Source organism: Sylvia atricapilla, chromosome 19, assembly GCF_009819655.1.
Source record: "Sylvia atricapilla isolate bSylAtr1 chromosome 19, bSylAtr1.pri, whole genome shotgun sequence".
NCBI lineage: Eukaryota > Metazoa > Chordata > Aves > Passeriformes > Sylviidae > Sylvia > Sylvia atricapilla.
Window position 1 is genome coordinate 9,095,723 of NC_089158.1, and position 27,472 is coordinate 9,123,194.

Consider the following 27,472-nt stretch of genomic DNA (forward strand, 5'->3'; position numbering starts at 1 on the left):
GGGCTGTGGGTCCATGACGGGCTGTGGCTCTGTGAGGGGCTGTGGCTCTGTGAGGAGCTGTGGGTCCATGGGGAGCTGTGGGTCCATGACGGGCTGTGGCTCTGTGAGGGGCTGTGGGTCCATGACGGGCTGTGGCTCTGTGAGGAGCTGTGGGTCCATGACGGGCTGTGGCTCTGTGAGGGGCTGTGGCTCCGTGACGGGCTGTGGCTCTGTGAGGGGCTGTGGGTCCATGACGGGCTGTGGCTCTGTGAGGAGCTGTGGGTCCATGACGGGCTGTGGCTCTGTGAGGGGCTGTGGCTCCGTGAGGGGCTGTGGGTCCATGACGGGCTGTGGCTCTGTGAGGGGCTGTGGCTCTGTGAGGGACCGCGCGGGCGGCGGGGCCGTGAGGGGCGGGTCCGCGCGCCGCGCGCGGTCTCCCTGGTAACGGTTGCCTGGCGCGCGCGGGCGGCGGCGGCGGGCCGTGCACCCGGCGCGCGCGCACGCGCAGGCGCTCCCGCTGCCTTTGCCCCGCTCCCTCCCGCCTCTCCCTTTTCCCGCCGAGCGCGCGCCCCGGTCCGGGCGAGGCGGGAGCGGCGGGAAGGGCGCGGGGCGGGGGGGGATCGCAGAGACGGAGAGGGCGCGGGCGCGCGCGCGGGGCGGGAGGCGGGCGCATGCGCGCGCGCGCGCGCGGCCCCGAGCGCTGTGGCAGCCGCGGCCCCTCGGCGGCGGCGGCGGCGGCTCCGTCCGTGCCTCCCGCAGCCGGCACCGGCGCCGGACCCGCCGAGCCTTCCCCATCCCCGCCCCGCCGGCGGGGCTCAGGGCACCGCAGTGCCCTCTTCCCGCGCCGGGGATGAGGCAGCGGTAGCGCGGCAAGGTGAGGCGGCGGGGCCTGCAGGCCGCGGCGGGCGGGGGGGAGCGGCGGCGGCGGCGGCGGGGGCTCGGCGGGGGCCTGCGCGGAGCCAGCGCCGGGTGGGCTGCGCCCCTCGCCTCCCCCGCCCTCGCCTCCGCCGCCGCCTCCTCCTCCGCCCGGGCGGGGCGGGGATGCGGGGAGGGGGCTCCGGCGGCCCCCGGCGCTGCTCGGCCCGGCCATGGGCGTGCGGGCGCGGAGCCTGTGCTGCTTCTCGGGGGCGAGGCGGGGGAAGGAGCCGCAGGTGCTGCCCCGGCTGTGCCCGTGCCCCGGCGCGGCCCCGCGGGCGGGGAGGGGGCGGCGGTACCTGCCCGCATTGTTCGGGAGAGCCTCATCCTTCCTTTATCCCGTCGGCAGGTGAACGGGGCTGCGCCTTTCTCCGCTGCCTCGGCCCCGGGGGCTCGCCGAGCCGGGCCCTGCCCTTGACAAAAAGGGATGCTCGCCCCGGGCTGCGATGCCTTTTGATTGCCGAGTGGGTTTGGAATCGCTACATCGGCCCTCCCGATGGAAATCCCGAAGGATGTCGGGCCTGTTGTGTGCAGCCCGGCCAGCTCCTCTCTCCTGGGTGGCTTTAGAATCGTCGGGCTCCTGTAAAAGTCTCTGCCTTTTGTTTTTGTTTTAGATGGTGGATGTTGATGTTTGTGCGGGTGGAGATAGTACCAGAAGAAAAATGGATGCTCTGACAGATAGTGCAGTTGAGATTGTCCCTTTGGAGCTCTATGATTCAGCCAGAGCAAAAATAGCTGCTAATCTACAATGGATCTGTGCTAAAGCCTACGGAATAGGTAAGATCACCTCTATCATGAGCTCATTCTTGATTTTGTTCTTGCTTTTTTTTTTTTTTTCTGTCTCCCCTGCTGTTTCAGGAGTAATTAAATTTGGCTTTGTTTTAAATATCAATAATATGGCAGCCTGTTCTCTTGTAATACTCTGTCTTTGCTGGTACCTTTAAACAGGAATAACGGGACTGTATGAGATGCCCTGAATCAGCAGACCTAATGGTGAACGCTCCCAGATGGTGCTTGGCAAGAATTTCCTGCCTCAAAATGTTTAAATCCTTGCTTTAGCTAAGCAGACTTTGTTCCACAGAGCTTTATGTCACTGCTTACAGGCCCCAAGTCCCTCCAGGCTTTAGGTTCTTCCTTGTCTGGTCATCTTGTCCAGCAGATGCTGGGCCCTTGATACCCTTTGTATGCTCAGTTTGGTCTTCTTTTTTTCTGTCAGATTGTGGTTTTACATCCCAGATGTTCTAAAACACAATCCATTTATGCTCAGCAACGTTTTTGTTTTATGGAAAGGGATGTTGAATGAGCAGATGTAGTTTGAGTGCTGTGACGTTACAGAGCAGGTTGTAGGGGATAGAGGAGTTCTTTCTTCCCTCACATTGCCATAAACTTTTACTGTCAAACGTGGAAAAATAAATATTCTTGGAGTATATTTGTACAGTGTTTTCCTGGCAGGTGTTGAAGTATGCTTTTTTGTTTTGAACTAGATCTGTCTCGATGTACAAGACACACCTCGAGTTTGAGTAGCTTCATTATGAAGAAATAGGATGCAAAGTATTGCATGGGTCTGTTTTCTCCAGAACAAAAGATATAATAAAAACGTGTATAGAGAGACTTGTTTTGGAAAATGAGGTGGCCCTGTTAATCTAAGTCTAATTCTCCAAACTCATAATATGCTTAATGGATTAGCACTGGCTTACTTGGTGACAAGGCTGAAGAAAAGTGGTCCATTCCTGCCATTAAATATTAATCCTCGCTGGGATATTTTTTTATAAATTAGTTTTCTTATTAAACATTTCCAGCCGTGTCAGTGTCCCCCTCATCTTGTCGATTATGGGCAAAAAAATAAAATAAAATAAAATCATAGGGTTTACAGGGTTTAATGTATTTTGTTGTGAGCAACAAGAGGCAAAAAAAAACCCCCCACAGATCAGGTGACGCCTGAAAATGTGGGAATTTGGGGAGGGTGTCAGTGGAACATTGATAACTTAAAAGAACAGAACAGGCACTTCCTGATGTAAATATTTCTCACTTACTGGAATTGTTTGTAACATTTCCTGAAACTTTTTAGCCAGCCACGATAAAAGGGCTGTTCCAGACCTGGGGATGCACTATTTATACGGTGACTTTGTTTCGAAGGAAAGCTGATCCTAAATGGGAAGGGACTGGCACGGCTCCTACGCTGCAGAGACCTCGTGCTGCTGCTGGGTGGTGTCTGCTCCAGCACTCAGGGTTCTGTCTGAACCTCTTGGACCAGTTAATTGCTTAATGGCAAGTCTGTTTATGCTCCTGACAGCACAGGTTGTAAAAGTATTTGGCTTTCCTGTGACTAAAAGCTAAAATGAAACCGCTTTTCCCCGTGGCAGAATTGGGAGCTCTGGCTGCAGCAGCCTCTGCCAGTTATTCTCCTTGCATTTAGGTTTGCTCAGATTACAAATAACAACATTGAAATGCCACAAACAATAGAAAAAGAAGTAAATTTTTCCCCCAGTGAGCGAGGATTGGTGTCTGTGTGTGTCTTTGCAGGAGTGTGGCCCGTGGAAATGTAGTTTGATTTTTGAAATGGCTCCTGCAAGTCGCTGTCACATGTTAGCCATTACTGCTGGAATAGCATTGCACAATCCCTAGAAATTTATAAGCCTCTTTAATTCATAGAGAGATGGGTTTAAGAAGGTTTCCTGTGTGATTATAATTTTGAATAATACTTGAATTTAACACATTACTTGAACAGCTCTCAGAGTTGTGTTTTAGTCTTAAGATACTGGATGTTGTTCGGTGAGCCTTGGGCAGCTACGGTCAACTGTGATTTTATTATTTAAAATCTCACTATGCAGATTGAAGGGTTTGAGGACATTTTATTATTTTAGACATTCCTGGTTGATTTGGTTAAAAAAAAGCTTATCTGTTTGTAATATTACACACCTCTGTTCTGAAGTCAATCTTACCTGATAAGGTTTCCATAACTGCCTTCAAGTGAATGAATATATATTTTTTTTAAATGTTAGATTTGGATTTAAGAATTGACATAATTTTGTGCCTTAATCCTCCAAATTCTGGTGCATTTAATTTTCATCTGGGTAAGGCTGAGCTCGTGGTGAAGAGTGGAAAGGGTCAAGAGCAGGGATTTGATGCTGGTGTAGACTGTTACTGAAAGTCATTCATCCCTGCAGGTTCTACCTGCTACTGTATTTTCTCTTTGCTGTTAAAGAATATTTGAATTCTCAACTTCTAAGCTGGCATTTTAAATAGGAAAATTCTTCATCCTTTGTTTTTTTTTTTTCCCTCAAGGACAAATCACTGGGAGCATGCATGACAAATAATTTGAACTCCTAGTTTGGGCTTTGTTTTATTTGATGATGCAAGGTGATGCAGTCCTCCTTTTTTTGTTTGTTTTTTTTTTGTTTTTTTTTTTACCTTCTGGCCATGAAAAGAGAATTTTGATAGCCAGACAACTGAGCAGCTACACAAACACTGCAAGACAACCCCTCATCTTGCCCAGGAATTGGGCTGGATGGTTTGTTCCTGGAAACCTGCAGCTCCTGGCTGTGCTGGATGCCTGGCTGGCACAGATGGGCTCCACAGGCAGGTTCTACAACTGTTTGTCTGGATTCCAGAAAGCAGAGGGGAAGGATGTCATGAAGGAAGCTCATTCTCCATTCCCTGTCATCCATCTCCCCAAATAAATCTGGGAGTCCTGACATGGATCACTCTCACTCTGAGCACATCTGGAAAGATTCTAAGTCCCTTTAGCTGAGTCCAGTGAGGAAAATGGACTTTAATTAGACCAGAATTATCGTTTTTTTATGCTCAAACTTCGATGAGAACCAAATGGCCACTTGAGGGAATTGTAATTCCTGATGTTTAAAGGGTTGAGGAGCAAAGCTGCCAGTGAGTGTGGGGAACTTCAGCTACAGAGGGTGAGTGTGTGAGGGCTGGGGAGGCTTGGCCAGCCCTCCACGAGGAGATCACTTTTCCACACTGGTTGGAATGATCCAGATTGCCACGCAGAGCAGTGGGAAGTGGACCTGGCCCTTCAGCCCCACTGGCCCCTCAGGCTCTGAGCAGTTGGAAAGAACAAACTCAGGCTGGTTTTATTTGGTACCACTTGGGAAAATGGACAATGACGAGGGAAAATCCTGATTTCCCACTAATTAATGGCACTAATTTACGTGTAGAAATTATGGTTTCCATCATCGTGGCTATACTATTAAAACTGAAGTGTTGAAGGATATGGAAAGTGTCTCAGTGTTGCAGTTTGCTGTGAGCAGTGGGTTCTTTGCAACCCTTTCCATAGTAAATATTGTTGGTTCTGTACAACAGCTTGCAAAATTTGGATTTTCAAAAGGGATCTGATGGGTTTTACTTATTTATCAGGGCTGGGAGCTTTACATAGTTTCCAGACTTAATGCTGACAGTAGCCTGAAACCTTTGGCAGGATGCAGGCAGGAAAGCCAAGGGCTAATGGGATGTATTGGAGTAGAAATGCAAGTTTGGGGTTTTTTTTTGGTCTTTGAATACTTAGAACTTACTTGCTAAATAAGGTTTTACAGTGCTGTAATAGCTCCTCACAGCTGGTAGAAGCAGTGTGAGGATATTTCCTGGGCTAAATTCCCTAAATCTCTGGATTCCCTGCTTGTCTTTTGTCAGCTTTCTTCTCAGGCTGGTAGTAAAAATCCTTTTAAGAAAGCTGTTGTGTTTGGCAAATATTAACAGTTAAACGTTTGTTTCTTTAATAGCACCTGTTCCATAAACACTGAAGTATTGTGTGAAGTTTACAGGGGTGAAGGATTCCATAATTATTATTTTGTCTCTTCTGCTTTATCCACAGGATTGTGGCTTTATCCTTGATCAAAAGATATGGTAATAAGTGCAGTCACTCTCCCAGCAGTTTGCAAAGCCTTTAGCTTGGGGTTTTCCTGCCTGTTGTATGTAAATGTTCGTGTGTCCTGTTCCAGATCACTTACAGGCTTTAGAATGCAGTGCTGTAATGAGAACCGACACAAAATGTTTATATTCTCGTGGTCTTAAGTGCTGAGAAGGTGGAGTTTGTGCTCAGCTTGGACATTCACCCAGTGCTGAATAATTCTGGGAACAGATACTGATACTAACGAAATCCTACTCAGAATTTGAATAAGCTTTGTGCTGTTTACCAGGACAGCTTGGCTCCCTTTCCATGTGAAACCAGTTCTTCGTGCTTCTGGAGGTAAAATAACATCTGGGCTGGATCCACCCCGTCACTTCAAGGGATAAGTCAAATTTGTTCAAATTGCTGTATTTTTCTTTATCAAGTCATCATCAGGTGGTTGTCTTTGAACAGGTTTTTGTAAGTGAGATGGTAAAGAAAGGCTCCCTCCCCTGAGGCAAGGAGAGTCTGGCAATGATTGTCCCTCCTGACAGTTGTTGCAAGTTGAGTTATTTTTGTAATCCTCTCGAAGGTTTTGTGCTTGATGATTTATACTCAGAACTGACAGGTTTTGAGATATTAGAACTCCTTTATGCCATGGAACAGACCAAATGAATGGCTGAATGAAAAGATTGTGTTGGAGGCTTCTTTATAAGCAAAAAATAAGGATATGATTTGATTTGGTTTCCTTTAATTTGTTAAACTGCTTGAGCAGAAATTTTTGTAGCTCCAGCTTAGGTGATAATTTCTTGGAAGTTAATTTTTCATGTGTTGATTTTTTTTTCCAAAATCCAAGGCATAAACGTGTAAAAACTCACATTTTAATGACCAGAACTTTTCTAACCTCCAAGTTCAGTTATAGGTCATGGAAAGAAGCTGTTGGAAAAGATACTGATGGAAACTGGGACTTGGAAAGCCTGGGACATTTTTTTTCAAAAAGAACTTTGGCACATTCTGTAGTGTGAGGCAAGGACAAAGGCTGGGACACCTTTGATTTGTCTGATCCATAAAAACTGGGGAGAAAAAGGTGTCCATGATAGCAGGGGCTGCTTGTGTGTGATTAATTAGCATTGGGTTAACTCTGATGGGCTGTAATTGTTCTAAAAGTGGCAACTTTTATTCCTGAGATTTCTGGCACTGTGGGAATTTTGTCCTTTTTAAGGAGAATGAGCACTCTGGGTGCTGCAGGTGTTTTCTGTGGCTTCCTGCTACAGGGAAGGATAATTAATAGGTGTGAAAGGTAAGATCAGTGTCTTCAGTTGCACTTTCAGATGCAGATTTCAAATATTGAAGACACCTCTCAGTTAAAACCTTTTTTTGTCTGTTCTGTGTTACCCCATTTGAGACAACTTCAATTCTATTTGGAAGTTTCCCAATTCAGAATGATACACTTATTTAACATCCTGTTTGCATTGCTATTTATTTCTCATTCATTTGTGCCTGTCATTATGTCCAGCATGAAATAAATGAAATATTATTGAATGAAATAGTCAAGTTAGCATTGTCACTCTTGAGCCTTATTGTGGTTTTTATATCTTAATTTTTTTTGTGTATCTTTAGTCAGGATATAAATCAGCTACAGAACTGTGATAGACAGAAGTGTTCTATGTACTAATGTAAAAAATAAACCTGGGCAAGTGTTTACAGTGAAATAAGTTGCAATTATGGGAGGATTAATGTTGATGAATAACTTCCTGTGATAGTAGGAAGTCAAATTATTAATCCTGGTACTAAATTATTCCCACCCAGCCCAACCCTTAATCCTGGTCAATCCAAATCCATTCAGTCCTTAAGCAGTTATATGGAGATCAGAAACATGAAATTAGAGGACTTTCCAGTATAAAAGAAAAAAAATTCAGGTATTTTGACTGAACTTTCAGATCGAATGACACGATAAAAGTTGGAGGTTTTTTTTTCTTGTTTTCTGTTTGCGTGTTTTGGGTTGTTTGTTTGGGGTGGTTTTTTTAAACATATTGATTTCTGTGACATGGAATCTCCTCACTAAGAACTAGATCCATTTAGTGCTAGAAAAGGCTTTTAAAAATCATTGAAATGGAGCTGGTTTAATCAGAAATTGATGTGGGAGGTCTGCCTGCCCCTGTCACGTGGGAGACTCAGCACCAGCTCCCACGGCCTCTCCTGTGTTAATAACGTGTGTAAAGACCCCAATCCTATAGATTGACTCCCTCCTGGGCATGTTAGTGTTGCAGAAAAACCTTTTCCCTTGCTGTGGTTACAGTCTATAAAATAATCACAGTCTCTTTACCTTGTAGAGGAGAGAAAATAGTGAGGAAAATCCGGATTGTGAGGCAGGAGGTGTCTTGGAGGGATTTCTGGGCTCTTTGTCCGCCATTCCAGCCCAATTCCAGCAAAGGAGCTGGTGGAGAGCAGGTGTTGGACTAAGCCCCTCATCCAAGTGCTTCAGATTTTTGGAATTTGCATTTTCTTTGTGTTGTTTTAAAAAAAAAAAGGCCTTTAAAATTTTGAGTGGTGCTAATGCTCTGCCAGAGATGTACAACTTCATGGATATTTTATGAGCTTGTATTATTTCCTTTCACAAATAATTCTAGTACAAAGCAACGTGTCTTTGGTTGTTAAAGGTGTAGCTGCTTGTAATGAACTAAAATGTTGAATTATATGAGCTGCTTTGCATTTGGATTTTTTGGATCTTTAGAAATGGAAGCTCAAGTTCTCTGTCTGGAAATGGAAATGGCCATTAAGTGGAATGAGCTTTGATTTTAGGTCAGGTTGACTAATGTTAAGAAGATTAAAAATATCTGAATTTATTATGTGTTTCACTAAAAATGGACAGCCACGTTAACAAATGCTACTTAGGTAGTGCCAGCGAGTTTTATTGTGTCTCTTCCAACCATCTTCAGCAGAATGTCACATTCGATGTCACAGAAACGAAAAATAATTATCTTAATTTCAAAAAAACTTCAGAAAGCTGTTTAAACTTTCTTCCCATTTTGAAAAAGAGGGCCAGCACAGTCTGACTCACAGGAGCTGTTAGACAGCACTGGTTTGCTGTGTGTTTTTATTTAAGTGAGATGTGCTTGTGGCTCATGCAATAACACTCTGTCTCCATTCCTCTTCTTTATGAACATTAAGTGCTCTGCAGTATACTAATATTGGGTGGCTTATTTTGCAGCTCAGAGATATGTGTAGGAGTTTGTTGGAGTAGGAAAATTTAATTATTCCGGAAATGAGCTGAATGAAAAGTAAATATGCTGCCAAATTAATAATTCTTTTAAGTGTGGATGTATGTATTTGAAATGAACTGCTTAAGTGACTTTGGGGAAAGATATTCAGAGTAACTGGATAGAAGCATTAGATAGAATTTTATGTTGGAAATTTAGGAAATGTCAGGTTTCTATTAAGACAATACACTTGAGGCTAGAAAATATTTTTCTTGGAGTTGCAGACTCTCATTATTCCTGCTTGGTGGTTATAAAGATCAATAGCTTCCAGGCTGATTACCCAATATGAGGAGAAGGTTTTATTTTGGGATATAGAGCAAGGGATGGATTTGAGATGTCTTGGACATATTTAGAGTGATTGGGATATTAGTTGTTGTTAGGGCCTTTCTCTCCTGCCAGCTCTGAGCTGTGCTGGGGAGTAGCAAAAATGTGTTTATGGCAAGGGTGAGGCCTTCTGTGCTGCTAATTTTAACTTCTTCTAAATTTCTACACTCAGGGTCTAGATTCAGTTTGATAAAATCCCAACACAACGTCTGGAAATTGGGCCAAGGCAGAAGAAGTTCCATTTTAGTCTTGGTTTAAAGTTCCTGCTTAATCCAAATGGAGCGATTTTTGCTTCCTTGGCTTGAATTATTTAAAGGCTGAAAGCTGCAATAGTTTGATTTAATGCTTTTGACCAAAAAAAAGATAGATAATCAGCTCGCTGGTTGGTTTGTAAAATGTTCAAGGTTTTAGTCAGATATTTTGGTCTTTTCATTCTGAATTGCCAAAATTTTGGTCTTTTCGTTCTGAATTGCCAAAATCCATCAAAAAAATTTGGTCTTTTCCTTCTGAATTGCCAAAATTCATCCAAAAATCGATGTCTGGGTTTTGAGATTGGTGAGACCATCTCAGTGATGGCGCCTTGCCATTTGTCCAGTTGCTGTGTATGCTTTGGGATTTTGCTTTGAAGATATGGCTAAACCTTGCCCATCCTACACCCATTTTAACCTGTGATCTAACCAGCAATAATCCCAAATAAAATACCAACCCCACTGACATTCACCAGGCACTTTTGGTGACGAGTGGTGCCACGTGCTGCTGTCCTTTGTTGCAGACAACGTCCCGGAGGAGCTGAAGGACCCGTTCTACATCGACCAGTACGAGCAGGAGCACATCAAACCCCCTGTGATCAAACTGCTGCTCTCCAGCGAGCTCTACTGCCGTGTCTGCAGCCTCATCCTCAAGGGGGACCAGGTGGCTGCTCTGCAGGGACACCAGTCCGTCATCCAGGCCCTGTCTCGGAAGGGGATTTACGTCATGGAGAGCGATGACACCCCTGTGTCTGAGTCTGACCTGGGCTCCGCACCAATCAAAATGGTTGGCTTAATTAATTCCACCTAATCGTCTCCTTTTTATTTAACGCTGTTTAAAACAGGGGGGAAAGGAGCGAGGAGCTCTTAATTTCTAGGTCGTTAAGCTTAGGAGTGGTTTTGTTTTAAATACAGTTAAAACACACTGGGTTTTTTAGAAGGTATTTTATTTTCCAATCCTCTCTGTGTTTTTGCTTCTTTCAGAGTTCTCATATGGCAATGATTGATGCTCTTATGATGGCCTACACTGTAGAAATGATCAGCATTGAGAAGGTGGTTGCCAGTGTCAAGCGTTTCTCTACATTCAGTGCCTCAAAAGAACTGCCCTATGATTTGGAGGATGCCATGGTTTTCTGGATCAACAAGGTAAAAGGCACTTTGGGAAAAGCTTTGCCTGTCTTTTCTTGTCACCTTTCAGCTTTTTAAAACAGATTCTGATGTGTGTCTTCTTTCCTTACCTGTGTGTTTCTATCATCTCTTTCTACTTTTTTTTTTTTTTTTTGGTAAGAATATAGCTGATAAATTTAAAAATAAAGAAGATAATCAGGAAGTAACTTAGAAAAACTGTAAAAATTGGATTCTTTCTTTTCAGACAAGTTTCTATGAGGTGTCTGGTTGGTGGGGTTTTTTTAGGTGGAACACCGTTTCATGTTAAATAAGAGGATGGAGTTAACTCTGACTGGATGGAACATTTAACAGAAATGCTGAAATTTTTGCAAGGGCAGCAGTTAAATTACTCTAATTCTTTTGAGTGACAAGAGTCACATTCCAAAGGAATGTGTCCTTGCAAACCCAGGGCTGTGATTTCAGTTACTGCTGATAGAGAGTTGGTCTAGAAAACTGCTGTACCATGTTTTTTTCAATGAACTTCTTATGTTTGTAGCATGAATTGATCATTAAGTAACAGGAGCAAGAAGGACACTTGTAGAAACATATCCAGGTGTATTTTAATTCGTTTTCTATCCTATGCTCTTCTAGGTGAACCTTAAAATGAGAGAGATAACAGAGAAAGAGATTAAATTAAAACAACAACTAATGGAAAGTCCAGGACATCAAAAGGTAAAACAAATTTATCTTCAGCTATGATACTGTGTGTTGATGAGGAATGGATTTAAATATCAATATTTTCTTTGTCAGAGAAGTGAGGTCCTCAAAAGTGAGATTTTCAGCATGCAGTTTGTTTTGTCTCTGTCATCAGTGCCCTTCCTTGTCTTTGAAGCCCACTGGTCTCTTCTGACTTTCCTTTAAGTTTCAGTAGGATGAGAACAGCTTGTTTCAACTAAAATAACCTGTATCAACTGTATGTGGGTAAATATGACTCAGCTTTCACAGCACAAAATATATGTTATATATTTTTTGAAAGCTTTTGGGGCATATTCTTTTTGCATGGGTTGTTTGTCTAATGTGTATTTAGGGACTTATTCAGGTTCTGTCCAGGAAGGATACTCTTGGCATTCAAATGTTATATATGTGTGTTTGTAGTTTTTTCCAGCTTTTTTTCCCTTGAGATTATATCACAATGCACTAATATTGCAAAATATAGCACACTTTCATTTCTGGAGAATGTCAAATAGATCTTTCTCCAACCTAATGTCTGTCTGAACTCCCAATTTGTGATTTTAAGATAAGTTATAAATAACCTATTCTTTCCTCAAATTGGCATTACTGGGCAAAGGGTTCAAAGTGTGACCTATGAACAAGGCACAGCTGCTAATTTTCCTGTTAGTGGCAAAGGTTTTTTATGTGCCTTTAATGGAAAATAATATCCTTCAGCAAAGAAGAGCTGCTTAATTTACAAGTTGATCTGTGGTCTAAAGGATCTCTTGAATTATTCGACCCTATTGGCTTTTGGGTCTCATTTTAGTACCTTTAAACCTAAATTCCTAGGCCACGAGCCCTCTGAAATATGAAAGTGTTTATTGCTGAAGTGCATTTAAGTATGACTGCTTTTAACTTGCATTGCTGATGTTCCTTTCCTATTCCTACGTTCCTTTCCTTGCTTCCTGAGCAGTCTCCTTCCAAATGGTATTGGAAATTAGTACCTGTAAGTGAACTACTTTTACACCAGTTGTCATCCACAAAATCATGGCTTTTGAAACTTCCTCAGAGTGTTTGCTTCCATTCCAATTGCTTCTCAGCTGCTCTTTGAAAACAAAAAAAACCACCTGTGTGAGCTTTTGGGTCATCAGGCTTTGTTCTCGTGACGTGCTTTCTGCATACTGTACAGCATTACAGCATACTCACTTTGCAGCATCTCAGAATTGCTTCCACACTTGCAGCAGTGAGGGAGGTGGAGTAGCAATAATAATAATAAAAAAACTAGAAAATTACCAGTTGAAATGGTTGCATTTGCTGGGTTGGGTTGGGAGTGGGAACTGATGACAGCAGTGAGGTGAGGGAAAAGCTGGGCGGCTTAAACAGCTCCCTAATCTTGGAATCCATAGTTAAGATACTCAGATGTTTGTGCTTAAATAATGCTCTTACACTGCTCCTGCACCTGCTCTGGGGCAGATTTGTAAATCTGTCAGAGGCAGAGCACTGCTGTTCACTGAGGAGGGGTAGGAGAGTGGCCAGACCACTTTGGAGGGACAGTTGGTGGGATTGTGTGCTCAGTTAAAGAGCCTGGAGCTGGCACAGAGGGAGGAAAGACAGTTTGCACATTGAAACAAAATACTGATTTTTCTTTGTGCTGAAGTGTGAAATTGGAATATCACTACTATATATTAAGGGGGAAAAAAAAAACCAAAACAAAATTTTGCTTCTAGAAATTCTGCTTTCTTTTGTCAGAGTTTTCTGGGTTTATTTCAACTTGCAGAGATTTTCCTTTGTTCCTTTGCTTTCCTTAGCTTTGATGCCCTTTCTCCTGCCCTTGCTGGAGCTGCTGTTACTCATTTTCTCTCTGGGAAGATGAGCTGTTATCTCAGTTGTTAATTCCAAAGGGCAGAGCACTTGGGAAAGGCAGGTGTGATCAGGCAGCTTCCCCATGATCTCTCTGCCTTCCCACGGAGAGCTCAGTCCCACTGCAGCCTCCTAATCCTTTGTTTGAACCAGATCTGTGGGCTGGAGGAAAAACTTTAAATATCTGAAATTAAAAGAAGGAGTAAACAAAGGCTGTCTCACCTCTAGTCTGCTTAGATTTTAATGGTTTGCTGCCAGGTTTTGCAAAGTTGTCACATTCTGTCAATTCTGTGCTTTTTTTTATTTTGGGATTTTTAGTTGGTTGGGGTTTTTTTTAATACAGAATTCTCTCTATTTCAGAAGCAAAATTTCTGCAGTTAATTGCATACAAATGTCATTCATTGTATGCATGGGCAGGAGGGTTACAAATAAGGAACAATTCAGAGTTTTCAGTATAAAAGACTGAAGGGTTAAGAGAATAACAGCTGAGCAAAAAAAAAAAAAAGAGGAATTAAATTAAGTCCATAAAAACCCTCTTTGATAAAGTTGTGGGGTTTTTCACCAAAGCCAAAAGAAACAAGGAATCTTTACAGATTTTAGTTCTTGTTATTGACTGTGGTTGATTTAAATTCCATTTAAGCCTATTGGAAAAGAAATATTTGTATCTACTTTAACGATGGGAGGAATTAAAGTTGAAAAAGAATTTCTGAAGGGTTTTTTTTTTTAATATGCTTACTTTATGTGGATAAATACTGACCCTTTCAAGCTAACCAGTTTACCTTGGTGTGCACACTTAACTCTGCCAGACTTAACAACCACATTTCTAGTGCATAATGGATGTTGCTGATGCCTTGATTTGTTTCTTGTTTGAATAATCACCATCCTATATCTCACTGTTTCTCTCTGTGTAAGCCTGATCTGATGCATGCCCTATCGCACTGCATGCTGGAACCAGTGGAATATGCTCGTGTGGTACAGTATGATTCCCATTCCATTACATCTTCGTGGAGTGCTCCAGGCTGGGGAAAAAAAAAAAACAAAACAACCCAATTTGCACCTGGGGAAAAAAGGACAGGAAAAATAGCATTAGCATGCAGAGATAGCTTTGAGTTCCTTGGGAAACTTAGCATTGTGCAAAATAAAGAGAAGAAACTGGTTCTCGTTGCTCCAAGCCATCTTCATTGCTCTGAACAGATTTTTTCACAGCCTGTGCCATCCTGAATTGACACCTAGGAGTGTGTGAGTGTGAGTGTGTGTGTGGAGCTTTCCCAGGCTGGCTTTTGGGAAGTGTAGGATGCCACTGGTAAAGCCCAGCTTTCCTCTGATGATTCCATGTGTGATTGGTGTGTCTGCACAGCAGACAGGAGGCTCTGTTCAATCCCAGGGCTGTCAATGCCCTCAGGTGTCCAAGGGATGTTCTCTCAGCACTGCCAGGGGTTTCTGCAGTGCATTCTGCTTTTGCTTTCCCACCTGCTTTGCTGCTCAGTTTAGACACAGCCTCCCATAGCGTGTAGATGCTCAGGAAACAGCAACCCTGGAACTTGCAAAACTTGCAAGAAGCAATGCCAAGATTTGTTCTTCAGCTGACTGGCTTTGGCAGCTCCAAATTCCCTGAGGGCTGCGGGGTGGTTTGCACCAGGGCTTGATTTTGATCTGTAGTAAATCAAGGAGAGTTTTGCTGGGGATATCAAGGCCTCCTCCTCTCTGAGTATTTTGGAAAAGGCCAGGTTTTTTTATTTTTGCACAAGACCCGTGTTGCACACAGATGTGCCATGTTCTGGTTCTTTCTGAGAGAACTTTGCTGTCAGTGGACACGTCAGCAAATCCATGGACATGGGGAAGGTATGAGAGATCACCAGCCCATCAGGATTATTTTTGCTTTTTCCCAAGCTTGGAGTGTTTTCATGTAGTTCCTCATGTCTCTTTCTTTGGACCTGCTGCATTCATGCATCTGCGTGGAAGGGTTTTGAGTTAAATTGATTATAATAAGTTAAAACGTGTGAATGGAGCGAGGAATCCAGCAGCAAGGATTGCTCCTGGGCATGAGGAGACTGAATGGCAGATGAGCAACCTGCCCTAATGGAAGGTTCCCTGCCCGTGGCAGGGGGTTGGGTTGAGATGATCTTTAAGGTCCATTCCAACCCAAACTATTCCAGGATTAAAAGAAAAGCACCATTTCCAGGGAGAAAAGCACAACTTTGTCAGCTGGATTTGACTTGGGGCAGAATGGCAGAAAGGATCCAGCAAAAAGAGTTTTCAAGGCTTAACACAGATTCCTATTTTTTTTTTTTTTTTTTTTTTTTTTTTTTTTTTTTTTTTTTTTTCTTTTCCTTTCCTTTTTAAATCTTTTTGCCTCTTCAGCATGATGTGAGCCCTTGTTTTCTCTCTGTAGGTGCGTTACAGAAGGGACCACCTCTCCAGCAGGCAGTTACCCTATTTCCCTGTGCTGGAAGATTTGATGAAGGATGGTAGCGATGGTGCTGCTCTTCTAGCTGTGATTCACTATTATTGTCCAGAGCAAATGAAACTGGATGGTATGTAATAAAAGTTTGGAAGGAATAAAAGGAATTTATAAAAGGCTTTCAGGCTTTGGAAGCTGAGCTAGAAATACATGGGAAATTAAAAATGCAGCACATTTAATAGGTAGTGGACTATGGCAGGTTGGAGGCAGGTCAAATATGGAATGTGCATTTAAAAAAGAATCTCTCATGGATTTTTTTTTTTAACTTACTGTGTTTAGAAGACTATGTTCTGTATATTATCTGAGCTACAAAAGAGTCCTTTCTTTTCCATTTTTAGATGATGTGCCTTTCTTTGCTCAAATAACTGAGCTCGGTTAATGCCATAAAAATGGAGTACATTTCCATCACTGTTAGCTGATAATTCTCATGTTTTTCTTGGCATAACTTGGCATTTTAAAATCTAGATTTTGAAATAGTTTCTCTCAATCTGCAGAAATTTTCACTCTTGAGCATTGCAAAACTTCAGTTCTCTTCCCCAGAAAGTGTTTTTGTTGATAAACCAATGTCCTTGTTGCATTAACTTCTGCAAATCAACATTTCGTATTGGTTTTTAAATTCTCAGATATGTTGTACCTTGCAGAGCTCCTGAGTGTTTTCAGAAGGAACCAGCACTGTGACTCCTAGGAGTAACCCTTTATTTTATGCAAATCAAGATGTCTGGTTTTAATTGCTTTTGTATTTTGTCATTATGTGTGTTCTCTGTAGCCTGTTTACCTTTTCTGTGCCTGTGATAGGCAGAAATGAATTCAGAAATGGATTCAGAAATGAAGGCAGAACTGATACTGTTCTCTGTGGTTTTCTTCCTCCTCTTCCTCTGGTACTGAGCAGGTAGAGAAATGTCACTGGTAGCCAGTAAATATCCAGTGCTGGTGTAGAGTCTGTGAAGTTCCTGTATTTACTTTCCTCTGAGGTGAGGGTGAAAGGGTGATTCCTTGGAGCAGTGCCAGAACTTACTCAGCCCTCTCTCTCCCTTTCCCAGATATCTGTTTGAAGGAAGTGACATCAATTGCAGACAGCCTCTATAACATTCAGCTTTTGAGAGAGTTCTCAAATGAGTACCTAAACAAATGCTTTTACCTCACCTTGGAGGACATGCTCTATGCTCCTTTGGTTTTAAAGGTAAGAAACATAATAAAAGATATTTTTTTTAAAATAAAATGTGGATTAATCATGGGAGTTTCCTTAATGCGAGGTGTAATTTTCCTTTTTTTCTGTTTCAGCCTAATGTCATGGTGTTCATTGCAGAACTCTTCTGGTGGTTTGAGAATGTCAAACCAGACTTTGTACAACCAAGGGATATCCAGGAAATAAAAGATGGTAAGTTTGTAACCACAGATAACTGATAGCACTGTTATTTAGAAAATACTTACATTGCAGTGAAACTGTTGCCTAGTGGTGTTTCCTTGGAAGATCTATTTATACCCAAGGTTTATCCTTGCTGAGGATCTTTGAAAAGCAGTGAAGTGGAAGGAAAATTAGTCCTAGATCCTCTTGACTTTAAATTTTTTGAATGGATAATTTTTGAACAAGTAATTCCTCCCCCCTACCCCCACTAATTAATTATTAATTTGTAACTTCCATTAAGCTCACCAAAAGATAGATATTTTAAATAAAGACCAATACTTCAGATCACACTGTAGACTGTTCCCATTCTACCCTCTGCTATCTGAGAGCTTCCTCTCCTATCCTGCTCCCTCCCTGGCCTCTGTGAGTCGTGCTGATGCTGTCCCTTTGTGCCCAGTCAAGGCAGTGATGCAGCAGAAGAGCAGCCGGCCCCCTGTCCCCATTTCCAACGCCACCAAGCGCAGTTTCCTGGCCACTCCTGCCAGCCCAAGCCCAGCAGAGCTGCAGCCCCCAGCCCAGGCAGCCCCTGAGGCCTGCAGCAGGTACTACCTGCACCCCGAGGAGCCTGACTACCTGTGAGTGTGTCTTCTTTTTGTTCCACCTTCACTTTGTGCCTCTCTTGGGAGAACCTGGGGATTTGTGCTGCTAAACGTTGTCATTTTGCCACAAACTGAGTGACCTAAAGGGGCTCCAGTGCTGGACAGGGAGTTGTTTGGAGCAAGCTGCTCTGGGGGAAAATGTCCCTGTCCTTGGAACAAGATGGTTTTTAGGATCCTTTCCAACCCAAACCGTTCTGGGGTTCTGTGAAAACAAACTTCAACCTGTGCAGGAAGGTTAATGAAAAGGATTTTCAGCTGACATAAATTTCATGGTGACCTCTAAGTTATGTCAGCCTTTACTTTGTCTTGAGTTTACTATTTACGTAAGTGATGTCTTAAATCCACTGTGTTTAGAAACTTAGTTTAATTTCAGGTAATAGGTTTACTTTTGTGTTGTGAAAATGTGAAATGTGAAAACCTTCTCTTTAAGGAACTACTTAAAAATTAATGATATTACATTTCAAAGAGGATGAAGGTAACTTAACCAGTGTAACTTCACAATTGGATATTTTTTCCTGATTATAGAGAAAAAAAATTCTTTGTAGTAATGAATTCTTGCTTTTGTGAATTAGTGGCAAAGGAGGAAGCCCTGCCTTCAGCCCTTCCCATCCACTGCTGCCTTTGAGGCAAAAGCAACAAAAATCATTACAGGGAGAAGACAGCCCTGGTAAGTCTGCCTTGAATTCACCTTTCAACAGGCAATAACTGTCAATGTCTATAAAATAATTAATTGAAATATAAGTTAATTTCTAGGAATGACTTAGAATTTAATTGAACTGCAGTAACACGAGTGGGTGAACATGTTGGGTTTTAGTATATCTTAAAGAGCTTTTAAGGAATCTAGTGGGTTTTAATTTTTTTCAGGCTTTGTCTGTGTCTGGTGGCAGCTGCAGGAAACCTGTTTTCTGCTGCCATCTGTTGGGGAAGGAGTTGATTCTGTTTTTATGTTTGCTATTAAATGAGGTAAAAGTGCTGGTTTAAAGATCATTTCCAAACTATTATTAATTAGTAATCATTTCAGGCCATCGGCACCGTTCGAATTCCCTGACCCGTGTCGATGGGCAGCCACGAGGGGCAGTTCTGGCATGGCCAGAGAGGAAACCCAGGTAAGGGAGGCATTTATTTACTACAGCACTGCTTGAGGAAGTGATACTGTGACAATTTGATTGTGGTAATGAGGTGTCACTGCCCTAGAACTGCACTGACAGTCACTTAATTTTGTTTTCTCTTTATGTGCACTTTCAGAGCTGACTGATTTTAGATTTGCAGTTGAAAATACGTCAGATGTGATTTTCAGGAGGTGCTGTTGAAAATGGAAGTGTCTGAAGTTGCTGCTTGGTATTGCTGGTCACTTGTGATACAGGATGCATTTTTAAAATAAAGCAACAATTTTAGCTGTCTGTATCATGGTCTTTATTTCAACAAATTGTCATGCTTGAGTGTCAGTAGATTCTTTTTATCTTTTCTAGGCCTCTGTCTCAGCCAACACCATTTGCCCTTCATCATTCTGCCAGTACTGATGTGGACCCTGGCTCTGGTGACAGCATTAGCCTGGCCAGATCCATCAGCAAGGACAGTCTTGCTTCCAACATTGTCAATGTAACCCCCAAAAACCAGCCCCACCCTCCATCGGTGAAAGCCAACGGGAAGAGCTTGCTGAACAACGTAGAAATGGAGGATGAAGATGAAGAGCTCATTGCAATCATCAGGTCTGAAGAAAGGCCAAACCGTGGTGACCCTGAGGTGCAGAATGCAGCAGCCAGGGTGCCCAGCATCGTGGCCACAGCGTGGTCTCCAAAAACAAGCAGCGACCCTTCGGACAGCAAACCCGAGAGTTTTTACCTGGAGCCTTTAATGCCTGCGGTCCTGAAACCAGCCAAGGAAAAGCAGGTCATCAATAAAGAGGATGAGTGTGGGGAGGGGAAGCAGAGGAGTTTTGTAACAAAGAGGTTAAATGAAGGACACTTGTCTTTGCTCCGCAAGAAAGCGACGAGCAGTCATGGTGAGCATGACCTCAGTAGGACTTTTACTCCAATTTCTAGCTCTGATTTCACTCCAGTTGCAGATCCCGGTTCTGGAGATGCAGTGGCCCTGGGGGAAGCAGATGTAGAAGCTTCCAGACCTTTGGCTAGTAGCAGTTTAGATCCTTCCTCTCAGGAGCTATCCACTGGAGGATTCTTTCTTCATGCTGCTAAACCTGACGATGAGGTAACCAGTAAAGTCAGTGTGAGTTATGGGAAAGGTCTCAACCTGCACATTCAGGATACAACCTGGACTATGGTGAGACAGGACTCTGAGCCGGATCTCCTGGACATGGAAGATGCTGACCAGGATTTGGTGGCCATGGACAACCACCCCATAGTCACTAAATACATTGGTGAGGAGGAATCTGCCAAGCTGCAGGAGGATATGAAGGTGAAGGAGCACGAGGACAAGGACGATGCCAGCGGCCGCTCCAGCCCGTGCCTGAGCACCATTTCCCAGGTGAGCAGCGTGTCCATGGCCAGCGGCAGTGTCCGCATGACCAGCTTTGCTGAGAGGAAACTCCAGAGGCTCAACAGCTACGAGACCAAGTCCAGCACAAGCAGTTCCCAAAAAACCACCCCAGATGGGTCAGAGAGCTGCCCAGCACCACTGACCACGTGGAAACAAAAGCGAGAGCAGAGCCCCAACAGGCAGAACAAAGACAATGTGAATCTTTTAGCTTCGGAGCTGGTGCAGCTCCACATGCAGCTGGAAGAGAAACGCAGGGCCATAGAGGCTCAGAAGAAGAAGATGGAAGCCTTATCAGCAAGGCAGAGACTAAAATTGGGCAAGGCAGCTTTCCTGCACGTTGTTAAAAAAGGGAAATCTCCTGATGGTCCACAACCTATTAAACCAGAACATTTTGGAAAAGAATATTCTCGGCACAATGGGGAAGATTTGGATGAAGTTTCTTTGGGTTCCAAATCTGAGGAGTTTCTTGTGAAAGAGGAGGAGAGAGAAGAAATGCTCAATGATTCTCAAGACGTGGCAAAAGTCAAAATGCAGGAGAGCCTGGCTTTTGCTGAGCAACACAAACCAAAAGACCCCGCTGCTCTACACGATTTGGAAAAAAGTAAAATTATTTCTGTTGCCCTCCTAGAGGACAACGTGACTGAAGCAGACATCAATGAATGTGACCTTTCTATCGAGAAGCTGAATGAAACAATCAGCACCCTGCAGCAGGCCATCTTAAAGATTTCCCAGCAGCAGGAGCTGCTCATGAAATCTCCAACAGTGCCATCCCCAGGAACCAGAAGTAACTCTCAGGACCAAAAGGTGAAACCTTCGATTCATTTTGTTGAGCCCCTGTCTCCAACTGGAATGAACAGCCTGCGGAAACCGCCGCGGCTCGGCCAGGGGAGGACCCCCCGCCCAGGAAGGCCCTCAGAGCTCAAAGTCCCTAAGGACAGGCAGCAGAATTCAGCTCGTGTGAAAACCCCAACTCCCAGCCTAGAAAACCTCCCGCATTTGAGACCTTTCCCACCCAATAGCTTGGCAAAGACGCCCACAGAAGTGGGATTGGAAAGCAGTCCTGATCATGGAAGTGGTTCCCAAGAGAAGTGTTTCTTTGATACCTATAGACTTCATGATGAGAGCAATCAAAGGGCACTTGTTCTCTCCACCTCCAAAGACGCAAATATTCTGTCTGAAATGAGCAAAGAGGTGAATAACAGCTTCAAGGAAGCAGGGTTGAATTCTTCTGATGGCTCAGGAAAAGAAAATGTCCCAGTGGATGAGCCCCTGAGAAGCAAGGCTAATCTCATTGAAGTAGATTTGTCTGACTTAAAAGCTCCAGATGAAGGAGAACTTGAAAACCAGGATAGCTCCGTGGATATGATTAGTGAAGGTGATCAGAAGTCTGGTGTGGGTTTTTTCTTCAAGGTAAATGTGTTACCTTTCTCTCTTTGGCTCCTGTTACACACTCACCCAGCATTAAAACTGGTGTTTCCCAGTCTCCTGATGGAGCACAGCTCTCATTGGTTGCAATATTTGAATATTAAAAAACTGCACTGGAAAACAATTACTTTTGGAAAAAGAGAGAGATCTGCTCTCAAAACATTTAGTTTTAATTTGTGCTTAGCAGTGATTATTGTCAATACTGCAAATGTGCTGACATGATGATACTTTCTCTTTCAATGTCTCTTTCGAGAAAGTCAAACTAGTCTCAATCTCAAGGAATTTAAATTAACTTTTGGGGTCTTTCTAGTGTGATTAATTCTGACTGATTGTCATTGCACTGGGATTATTTGTGGTGTCCATCCTGGCCCACATCATAGTTGCATTGTACTTTACAGGTCTAGGAGGTTTTATCATGATTAAAAACAAGTCAGAGTAAGATGAGCCCTTTTTTTTCTCCTGACAAACTTAAGGGAACACTAAAACTGTCTCTTATTTTTTTTCTCGAGCAATAAGAGGGTTTGATTTACACTCATCAATTCTAAAAACGTCAAGATTTCCAAAAGTAACAGTTTTTCTTCAGATTTTCCTGGAATCATCAGCAATCTTGTGATGTCCAGCTTAATATATTGTCCACTATTCCATAAAATCTGCATCCCTTTGGATTTTGCAGGATGAACAGAAGGCAGAGGACGAGCTGGCCAAGAAACGCGCGGCGTTCCTTCTGAAACAGCAGCGCAAGGCCGAGGAGGCTCGGCTCAGGAAGCAGCAGCTGGAGGCTGAGGTGGAACAGAAAAGGGATGAAGCTCGGTAAATGATGCAAAAGAATTTATTTCCCTTCACTTCCAGCTGAGGAAGTTTGTTCCATGCTGAATGCACTGATCTCGTGTTCCCTTGGCAGCCGCAAAGCTGAGGAGGACCGGATACGGAAAGAAGAGGAGAAGGCTCGGAGAGAACTCATCAAGCAGGAGTATCTAAGGAAAAAACAGCAGCAAATTTTGGAGGAGCAAGGGCTTGGGAAGCCCAAATCCAAGCCCAAAAAACCCAGGCCAAAGTCGGTCCATCGTGAGGAATCTTACAGCGATTCAGGCACAAAGTGTTCTTCTACACGTAAGAATCTGGATTTGTTTTCTCTCCCCGAGTTTCAAATCTGCTGTAAGTAAATGTGTTTGACGTTTTCTCTCCTGTTTTGTAGCTGATAATTTGAGCAGTGCTCAGTCTGGTTCCAGTCTGTCTTTGGCCTCGGCAGCAACAACTGAGCCTGAAAGTGTTCACTCTGGTGGCACTCCCTCACAGAGGTACAGCCACGTTCTCTTGGGTTTCTCTGGGGGTGAAACAGTTTTGGGGCTTCAGTGCTGTTTGCTTCACCTCACTGCCAGAGGAGCACAGTCAGCACTGCTGAATTCATCTGGTTTATGTGCCTGCCAACTGCAGTCTTCTGCACCAACCTGCAAATTTATTTTTTTTTTCTCCCAGAGGAGTCAGAGTTTTTGCTTTGATTTCTAGCAAGGAGAATCTGACTGTTCTGGGGAGGATAAGGGAGAATAATCTGTTCCATTCAGGGACAGCAACATTTATGTGAGAATACAGGGCTAACCCCAAAACCTTGGCATATAATTTTTGATTTGTTTCCTTCCCAGAGTTGAATCAATGGAGTCCTTACCCATTCTGAGCAGAAATCCCAGCAGAAACACAGAGAGAGACTGGGAGAATGCTTCCACAGCATCTTCTATTGCTTCAGTGGCAGAATACACAGGTGCCTGCTTTGTTTCTGTTTAGTTTGTTTTGTTCATTTATTATGAATACCAGGTCAGGAAAACCTGTGATCTGTTCCATGTTGTTTTTGAAAAGTTGTCAGGTGTATTTTGTTCTGTTTAGTATCTCTAAAAGTAAGTAATTCTAGAAAAATAATGACTTTTTTCCTTTTTTTTTTTCACTTTGTGAAAATCTTAGTGTTCATAAATATCAGGCAGATAATTTTGACTTATTTATCTTCCTTAGGTCCAAAATTATTTAAGGAACCCAGCAGCAAATCCAACAAACCTATTATTCACAATGCTATTTCTCACTGCTGTCTTGCTGGAAAAGTGAATGAACCACATAAGAACTCAATATTAGAGGTAAACATTAAAATTATTAATGCACTCTCAATCACATGGGTCTGTAATGCTGATTTCATAATCCCTCTGATATATTGTGTGAATTCCATTTTCTAAAATGTGACTGTATAGGGCATTTTTTTTTTTCTTTCCACGTGGAAAAACACAATCCTGTATTTAGAGTTCTGCTTTTAGATTTATCAAGGGACTGGAAAATTATGTTAAGAGGAACAGCTCTTCAGCTGAAAGCTTGAGATGATTCTCCCTGTGAACAACCCCTGCACTGATAGAGGTTAGCAGGTGGTCAGAGTGTAATGAACCACGTGTAAATCAGTCTCTGAGGGTCCAGCCTTTGCAGAGAAGTGGCTAAAATTAATTTCAGCCAGACTGCTCTTCAGAAGTGTTTTGTAAAGCAAACCGTTTAATAAAGAAAAATAACAAAATAGCAAATATTACAGAAAGGAAGGGAAACAGGTGTCCCAGAAAACCTTTGACACCCTCCCAAAACCCTCCAAAATGCCCTTTTCTTTCTTTGGGCCCCTTCCTAAATACTGAATGTTTTAGGAGGGACAATCTGTCTTGCTGCCAATAAGATCACCAAGAGGTTTTGAGTTACACTCTCAGAGCCCAATCCATGCTCCTGTGCTGGTGCTGAGCCAATCACTGCCAGGAGAGAATGGAAAAAAATCTGGGTAAACTCCCTAAAACGTCTAGAGGTAAACTGAAACTCTTTCCCTTGTTGGGAAACACTTGCTGGGTGTGGGAAATGCATCCCTACACTGGCCCTGGTTGTCTTTGCTGCAGGAACTGGAGAAATGTGATGCCAACCACTACATCATCTTGTTCCGCGACGCCGGCTGCCAGTTCCGAGCACTTTACTGCTACTACCCCGACACGGAGGAGATCTACAAGCTGACTGGGACAGGGCCAAAGAGCATCACCAAGAAAATGATTGATAAACTCTATAAGTACAGCTCGGACAGAAAACAGTTTAACGTGATCCCAGCCAAAACCATGTCGGTGAGCGTGGATGCTCTCACCATCCACAACCACTTGTGGCAAGCCAAGAGACCCGCGGTGCCAAAGAAGAGCCAGACTCGGAAATGACACCCAGCCCCTGGGGAGAAGGTTGGCTCAACTGGGATTGCATTGACAGAAGAACATGTTTACCGTTTTCCTCCAGTTTGGTCTGAAACGTGCGGAACCAGAGACGTTTTTTAAGAAGCTTCGGGACAGAGAACCATGGATGCAAGTTCTTGAGGATGAAGGAACGTTGCCAGTGTTTTTTTTATGAATGATCAATCTGCTGTTACACCCAATGCTAACTACTGTGGCTTTCAGCTGATGAGGGACTGTGCATGTAGCAAGATCTTGAACAAGTGGATTTCCTTTTACTTGAAGCTTTTCATCGGTACAAATTGGGAATAATTTAATTCTCTTTCCTCTCCACCTCATTCCCTCTTTTTCCTGGCATTCTTAAAAGTTGGCAAGCTCCAGACTTGGGTAGAAGGATTGAACAGATCTGGGGTGAAGTGCTTTGGGTTTGGTTTGGTTTTTTAAACAGTCTTTAGGGAAATCTTCCTTTCAGACCTTTTTGAGGAACTGTTGAATACATCCAGTTGTTGTACTGTATCTACTGCCAACGTAAGTCCAGCTCTCAGATTTCTGAAAAAAGCCCCACCTTGTGCTGCTCAGAACAGAGTTTACTTGCAGGATCTGTGTAGGATAAGCATTGCAAGAATTGCAAAAGCCAGTCTTTTTCTAAAGAATAAAAAAAAATATAAAAAAGTGGTTCACAGATATAAAGATCTCTGGAATACAATCATGAAGAGGCGTAACAGGTGCTACTAGCTGGAATGTGCCTGGCTGAAACTTAAGGCAAGCTGAATGGAGCCCAGTCATTACTGATTTCAGTTTCAGGTAGTGTCCTAAAGATTTGTTTGCTTTAATAAAGGTGGATGCTGGTAGGTATAGAACATTTCCACTCTGAGCACGCTACTCCTGTACGATGGTGCACTTAATGATCACAGATTTTAATGTTTTTATTACATCATGAAATGTAATTCTACTTTCTTTGTCCTGTCTTTATTCTGAATGAGCAGCATGCTCTACAATGAAGAGTGTGTTATGTTTTTTATTTTGGGTGATATATTAATATATATTGATTTGTTTTTCTCATTTGAAAGCAATTTTTAAACAGAGACATTTGCATTTGTTTCAAAAGCCCAAATAAGTCGAATGGCTTGGATTTCTTTTCATGTTGAAATATTAAATCTTGAGTTATGACCTTAAAAGTCTTTGTGTTTCGGCAGATTAAATTTTTGTCTGTGGTAACAGGGTACATTTGCAGTTCCTTTTTATTTTTTATTTTTAACCACTCCCATGTCTCATTCTTGGCCCCAGCTGGTTCCCAAGTAGGTTTCTGTAGCTATTCCCTAATTAATTTAATCTGCTAACGAGCTCCTGCTCCTTGGGTTTGACACTTATTACCTGCAGCTCCTGTAGGTTCTGACTTGGGTTTGCACATGTTTACTTTTCTTTGAAGTGTTACTTGAATTTGTGTCTCTCGAGTGCAGAAGGTCCTGCCCTGTCCTCGAGAGGAACTGAGCTCTAACTCCAGTGTAATTACTGACCTTGGAGATGATGGAAGGGACAGAGAGTTATTGTACATAGGGGGAATTAGGGGATGGGATGAAGTGCTGGGTAGGTAGAGCAAAGTGAAGGTCTTCCAGTGCAGTCTCTCCGTGGTTTTTTCCCCTTCCAGGACTCCCTGACTAGGCTGCTGCAACTTTGTAAATTATGTTAGATAGTTTGCTGCTTGTAAATAATTAAAGGCTTTATGGTTTCTAAAGTGCTAAGTATTAAACACCGTCATTGAGTGTAACTTTTGTTACCATGCTTTTCATGCTTGTGCTTTATTTCTCACTGTTTGATATTATAAACCATATTTATTTTATGAAACACTGAAATTTAATAAAAATCATTAACTGATTTCCTTTTTATTTCATGTGTACTTTTGTTGGTGTGACACTTCATCCCCTCCAAGAACTAATACACTTTAAAGATGTGCTGTTCTGTTTGGTAAAGCTTCACCTGCAAGGAGCTGCAATAACTTTGTGACAAGAGCTTATTTCTCCCGACTGCAGTGGGCAAGAATGGGACCAAAAAGCTCTCAGAAAATTGGGGAAATAGTTTAAGGAATTATTTCATCAGACTCTTCAGTCTGTCTGCTGGGGCTCTTTTGATCTGTGGAGTCAATCAGTGACAGAATTTTTGGTAATTTTCTAGTCAGTGTTGAGGTTTGGGTTAAATTTATGGGATTCTGAATACTGAGGATTTCTGACTGTGGCTTTTGTGACTTCGTGTTTACCCCTTCCCTCCCAAGGACAGAAAATCCTGATGTGTAGCACTGATGAAGTGACCTGACCCTGATAACTGAGCTGCTGTCACTTCTAAAAATCCCTGCTTAGAAAATGGGATTTCTGTCCTTTCAGAGCACAGTGTGAATACCTGAAATCAGGGAAATGTGTGGGGAATCACCTGTTCCCTCCCTGCCAGGGGCTGTGATCCCTGCAGGGAAATGGAATTAATTTGGCAACCTGCAGCTTAAGCTGCTTGTTTGGGTTGGTTTTCCCCAGGATTAGTTGGAGCTGGGGGTGTTACCTCTTAGCTCTGTCCAAACGAGCAGAACTGGATAAAAAAAAACTCCTCCAGCTGCTCCCAGAGGTTCTGCTCGTGCTTCC

General features: G+C 43.0%; 1 protein-coding gene across 2 annotated transcripts; it reads left to right on the forward strand.

Annotated features, from left to right (window-relative positions):
- Positions 1-750: 750 nt before the first annotated feature.
- Positions 751-26,720, forward strand: CAMSAP1 (calmodulin regulated spectrin associated protein 1). Of its 2 annotated transcripts, XM_066332908.1 has the most exons (19): positions 751-853; positions 1,509-1,671; positions 10,091-10,353; positions 10,551-10,712; positions 11,325-11,405; positions 12,358-12,390; positions 15,637-15,778; positions 16,746-16,885; positions 16,987-17,083; positions 17,508-17,685; positions 18,282-18,376; positions 18,731-18,815; positions 19,179-21,615; positions 22,304-22,440; positions 22,532-22,740; positions 22,826-22,928; positions 23,271-23,386; positions 23,632-23,750; positions 24,534-26,720. In XM_066332908.1, the coding sequence occupies exons 2-19, from the start codon at positions 1,509-1,511 to the stop codon at positions 24,834-24,836; spliced, it is 4,863 nt and encodes a 1,620-aa protein (XP_066189005.1). In that variant the 5' UTR covers positions 751-853; the 3' UTR covers positions 24,837-26,720. The 2 variants fall into 2 exon arrangements, with proteins under 2 accessions (XP_066189005.1, XP_066189006.1); XM_066332909.1 differs by lacking the exon at positions 12,358-12,390 and having other exon boundaries at positions 752-853.
- The last annotated feature ends 752 nt before the right edge of the window (positions 26,721-27,472 follow it).